Source organism: Oncorhynchus tshawytscha, linkage group LG15 (assembly GCF_018296145.1).
Source record: "Oncorhynchus tshawytscha isolate Ot180627B linkage group LG15, Otsh_v2.0, whole genome shotgun sequence".
NCBI classification, from domain to species: domain Eukaryota; kingdom Metazoa; phylum Chordata; class Actinopteri; order Salmoniformes; family Salmonidae; genus Oncorhynchus; species Oncorhynchus tshawytscha.
In genome coordinates, this window is record NC_056443.1 from 2,209,574 (window position 1) to 2,215,554 (window position 5,981).

General features: G+C 41.2%; 1 gene segment (V, D, J or C); it reads right to left on the reverse strand.

Annotated features, from left to right (window-relative positions):
• Nucleotides 1-3,968: 3,968 nt before the first annotated feature.
• On the reverse strand, nt 3,969-5,620 carry LOC121838659. The segment is given in 2 exon segments: nt 3,969-4,555; nt 5,418-5,620. Coding segments are annotated over 2 exon segments (402 nt in total).
• Between the last annotated feature and the right edge of the window lie 361 nt (nt 5,621-5,981).

Sequence of the window (5,981 nt, forward strand, 5' to 3'; positions counted from 1 at the left end):
CCAGGACCTTGAAATGCTTCTTACGAAGCCACTCCTTCGTTGCCCGGGCAGTGTGTTTGGGATCATTGTCATGCTGAAAGACCCAGCCACTTTTCATCTTCAATGCCCTTGCTGATGGAAGGAGGTTTTCACTCAAAATCTCACGATACATGGCCCCATTCATTCTTTCCTTTACACGGATTAGTCGTCCTGTTCCCTTTGCAGAAAAACAGCCCCAAAGCAAGATGTTTCCACCCCATGCTTCACAGTAGGTATGGTGTTCTTTGGATGCAACTCAGCATTCTTTGTACTCCAAACACGACGAGTTGAGTTTTTACTAAAAAGTTCTATTTTGATATCATCTGACCATATGACATTCTCCCAATCTTCTTCTGGATCATCCAAATGCTCTCTAGCAAACTTCAGACGGGGCTGGACATGTACTGGCTTAAGCAGGGGGACACGTCTGGCACTGCAGGATTTGAGTCCCTGGCGGCGTAGTGTGTTACTGATGGTAGGCTTTGTTACTTTGGTCCCAGCTCTCTGCAGGTCATTCACTAGGTCCCCCGTGTGGTTCTGGGATTTTTGCTCACCGTTCTTGTCATCATTTTGACCCCACGGGGTGAGATCTTGCATGGAGCCCCAGATCGAGGGAGATTATCAGTGGTCTTGTATGCCTTCCATTTGCTAATAATTGCTCCCACAGTTGATTTCTTCAAACCAAGCTGCTTACCTATTGCAAATTCAGTCTTCCCAGCCTGGTGCACGTCTACAATTTTGTTTCTGGTGTCCTTTGACAGCTCTTTGGTCTTGGCCATAGTGGAGTTTGGAGTGTGACTGTTTGAGGTTGTGGACAGGTGTCTTTTATACTGATAACAAGTTCAAACAGGTGCCATTAATACAGGTAACGAGTGGAGGACAGAGGAGCCTCTTAAAGAAGAAGTTACAGGTCTGTGAGAGCCAGAAATACTTATTGTCTACCATAATTTGCAAATAAATTCATTAAAAATCCTACAATGTGATTTTCTGGATTTTTTCCCCTCATTTTGTGTGTCATAGTTGAAGTGTACCTATGATGAAAATTACAGGCCTCTCTCATCTTTTTAAGTGGGAGAACTTGCACAATTGGTGGCAGACTAAATACTTTTTTGCCCCACTGTATACTACACACACAGAGACGCATACAAAGCTCTCCTTTGCCCTCCATTTTGCAAATCTGACCATAATTAAATCCTCCTGATTCCTGCTTACGAGCTAAAATTAAAGCAGGAAGCACCAGTGACCTGATCAATAAAAAAGTGGTCAGATTCTAAGCTACAGGACTGTTTGCTGGCACAGACTGTAATATGTTCCGGGATTCCATCAATGGCATTGAGGAGTACACCACATCAGTCATTGGCTTCATCAATAAGTGCATCGATGACATCATCCCCACAGTTACCATACGTACATACTGGTGTCTGGTTAGACTGTAAACTTTCCTTCCAGACTCATATTAAGCATCTCCAATCCAAAATTAAATCTAGAATTGGCTTCCTATATCACAACAAAGCATCCTTCACTCATGCTGCCAAACATACCCTCGTAAAACTGACCATCCTACTGATTCTCGACTTCGGTGATGTCATCTATAAAATTGCCTCCAACACTCTACTCAACAAACTGGATGCAGTCTATTACAGTGCCATCCGTTTTGTCACCAAAGCCCCATACACTACCCACCATTGCGACCTGTACGCTCTCGTTGGTTGGCCCTCGCTCCATACTCATCACCAAACCCACTGGCTACAGGTTATCTACAAGTCTTTGCTAGGTAAAACCCCACCTTATCTCAGCTCACTGGTCACCATAGCAGCACCCACTCGTAGCAAGCGCTCCAGCAGGTATATCTCACTGGTCACCCCCAAAGCCAATTCCTCCTTTGGTCGTCTTTCCTTCCAGTTCTCTGCTGCCAATGACTGGAACGAACTGCAAAAATCTCTGAACCTGGAGACTCATATCTCCCTCACTAGCTTTAAGCACCACCTGTCAGAGCAGCTCACAGATCACTGCACCTGTACATAGCCCATCTATAAAAAGCTTTTCTATCTACCCACCTCATCCCAATACAATATTTATTTATTTATCTTGGTCCTTTGCACCCCAGTATCTCTACTTGCACATTCATCTTCTGCACATCTACCATTCCAGTGTTTTAATTGCTATATTGTAATTACTTCACCACCATGGCCTATTTATTGCCTTAACTCCCTTATTTTACCTCATTTGCACTCACTGTATATAGACTTTTTGTTTTCTTTTGTTCTACTGTAGTATTGACTATGTTTGGTTTATTCCATGTGTAACTCTGTGTTGTTGTATGTGTCTAATTGCTATCCTTTATCTTGGCCAGGTCGCAGTTGAAAATGAGAACATGTTCTCAACTAACCTACCTGGTTAAATAAAGGTGAAAAAAATAAAAAATAAACATACCCCTACCAGAAGCCATGGATTACAGGCAGCATCTGCACTGAGCTAAAGGCTTGAGCTGTCACTTTCAAGGAGCGGGACTCTAACCCGGAAGCTTAAAAGAAATCCCGCTATGCCATCCGACAAACCATCAAACAGGCAAAGCGTCAATACAGGACTAAGATCGAATCGTACTTCTCTGGCTCTGACGCTAGACGGATGTGGCAGGACTTGCAAACCATTACAGACTACAAACGGAAGCACAGCCGAGAGCTGCACAGTGACACGAGCCTACCAGATGAGCTAAATAACTTCTATGCTCGCTTCGAGGCAAATAACATTGAAACATGCATGAGAGCACCAACTGTCATAGAAGACTGTGTGATCATGCTCTCTGCAGCCGATGTGAGTAAGACCTTTAAACAGGTCAACATTTTTAAGGCCGCAGGGCCAGACGGATTACCAGGACGTGTACTGCGAGCATGCGCTGACCAACTGGCAAGTCTCTTCACTTACACTTTCAACCTCTCCCTGTCTGAGTCTGTAATACCAACATGTTTCAAGCAGACCACCATAGTGCCTGTGCCCAAGAACACTAAGGTAACCTGCCTACCAACCCGTAGCACTCACGTCTGTAGCCATGAAGTGCTTTGAAAGGCTGGTCATGGCTCACATCTACAACATCATCCCAGCAACCCTAAACCCACTCCAATTTGCATACCGCCCCAACAGATCCACAGATGATACAATCGCTATTGCTCTCCACACTGCCCTTTCCCACCTGGACAACAGGAACACCTATGTGAGAATTCTATTCATTGACTACAGCTCAGCTTTCAACACCATAGTGCCCTCAAAGCTCATCAATAAGCTAAGGACCATGGGACTAAACACCACCCTAGTCCTAGACTGTTCTCTCTGCTACAGCATGGCAAGCAGTACCGGAGCGCCAAGTCTAGGTCCAAGAGGCTTCTTAACAGCTTCTACCCCCAAGCCATAAGACTCCTGAACATCTAGTCAAATGGCTACCCAGACAATTTGCATTCCCCCCCTCTCCCCCTCTTCACACCACCGCTACTCTGTTGTCATCTATGCATAGTCACTTTAATAACTCTACCTACATGTACATACTACCTCAACGAACCGGTGCCACCGCACATTGACTCTGTATCGGTTCCCCCATGTATATAGTCTCTCTATTGTTATTTTATTGCTGCTCTTTAATTACTTGTTACTTTTATCTCTTATTCTCATACGTATTTTTTTAAGCTGTATTGTTGGTTAGGGCTCTCGTAAGTAAGCATTTCTCTGTAAGGTCTACATCTGTTGTATTCGGTGCATGTGATTAGTAACATTTGTTTTGATTTGATTTGCTGGTTGAAGATGATGTGGTTTCAAGTGAGAACATAAATAACTAAGCAATGACATTCAGGCCTGATAGTTTTCAAGGAAACTGTGAATCAGGCTTTATTAATGTATGTCTATACCATTCAACAACATTTAAGACTGCAGTCTAATTATTAAAAGAGACAACAGAAATATGTGTTCCAAAGGGAAATCTTTATTTTCATCTATTCATCAAAGCATCAAAGCAAACATTCCTACAGTATCTAATAGTAACAAAACAGAACTCATCAAATCTAATACCGATTCAATCTCAGTCTACAGAGAGGACTGACACATGAACTCAAGCAAAGCCCCCTGTTACTCGACATGTCAGTGATCAAAAGACAGAGAACATCTGATCTCAGAACAGAGTCAAAGCAGAGGAACCAGCAGCCTCTCTCCACAGGGGTGTGTGACTAGAGGGCCTACCCAGAACAGTCAGCCCTCCTCAAGGTCTTGGTGACTGGATTCTGGGAATTCTGCTGGGCTTCACAGGTCACCTCTCCTGCCTTGGTCCACTCGTGGCCAGTGAGAGTCAGGGTGCTGCTCCAGCTGTACAGGCCATCCTTCTCCAGGACCCTAGAACTGGCCTTCTGCTTCTGGCTGGTCCCGTCCACTTTCCATCTTATGGTCCAGTCTGAGGGGAAGCCCTTGTTGGCCAGACACATCAGTGTGGCTGTTGTTGTACTGGACAGCTCCTCACTAGAGGGGGGCAGGACGGTGAGGGTGGGGGCACTGTTACCTGGAACAAACAGAATACATCAACTAAGTAATTACAACAAGTACAGCAACACTAAGAGATTATCTCCATTAAGGTCCACAACCAAATAAAGTGAATTGGAAATGCCCTCTAAATATGAATGTAGAAGTTGGATTATTTAAAAGATGTGGAGAAAACACTAAAGTAATAGGATACAAAGCAGATTTATGAACCAAACAAGTCTAAAGTGGTTAAATAACTAGAGTTACTAGTCATATGGTGTCAGTTATACATGTTATACAGATATTGTTTAGGAATGGATCTGATCAGAACAACCTACTCATATTCTTTGTCTTTGTCTTCACACTAACAGTGAAGTCTACCATGAATACAATGCAACAATGATGAATATTATATACAATACTATTAGTTTTTATACCACAATTAGGTGTAATATTATGCAATTTTACAAATCACACATTCAAATAAACCTACAATTTATCATTTTGAGTCAATAAATATTTATTTGAAAGAAGTCTCATTCAAAATCTGCATTTAACCAAAAATATTTGAGTTAAAGATAATAAAAATATAAATAAAGAATCGCACACAAACAGGAAAACACAATGCAACAACTATATTCCATATTATTAAATAGTTATCATACTAGAACTCTCCTCTGCAATCCATCAAACCACACATTTAACTAAACACCTACATTTGAACATGTTAATTAAATAACATTTAATTTCAATGAAGGCTTAGTCAAAAGTAATTTTTAAAAATTACATTTTTTAGGAAGGAAAATATGAAAAATCGCAATATTTTCATATAGACGAAGTTTCACAAAGGAAAATACACCCCAAAATAATCAGAAAGAAATATCAAAGAGCGTGTTACTTACTTCCAACATCTAGTCTGGTGCCGCTACCAAAAGTGCACCACAGTGATACAATCCCTAGTACTGCTGGTACAAAAACCTCCTGCATGTTTGGCACTCTTCATTTCTTTAGACTGTGGTTCAAATAATTAACTCTACTATAGTATGAATACATTTCAGAAATGAATTATTCTACTCAATGAGAAATAAAGTGTTTTTCATGTTTATTTCCTTAACATGGACCAAACCTGACTTTTTCTTGTACATCTCCTACTACTGTAGGTGCAGCATGTTTATTCAAACAACTAATCTAAAATGTAGGCTAATCACTTCATAGTTTAAAGGCAGGTCAGATTTGATTAGATGTAATAACATTCATGTTCAAATTGGCCATAGTATGTGTAGGCCTTGTGTATTTTGTTTAAATCATCTAAAAAAGTTAAGTTGAAAATTCCTCAATATCAAGGCAAAACGTATAGATATATTGAAACACAACATCAAATGGTGAATAAATAGTTAATTTTGTTCTTTACTTACTTCCAACATCAAGTCTGGTACCGCTACCAAAAGTCCACCATAGTGATACAA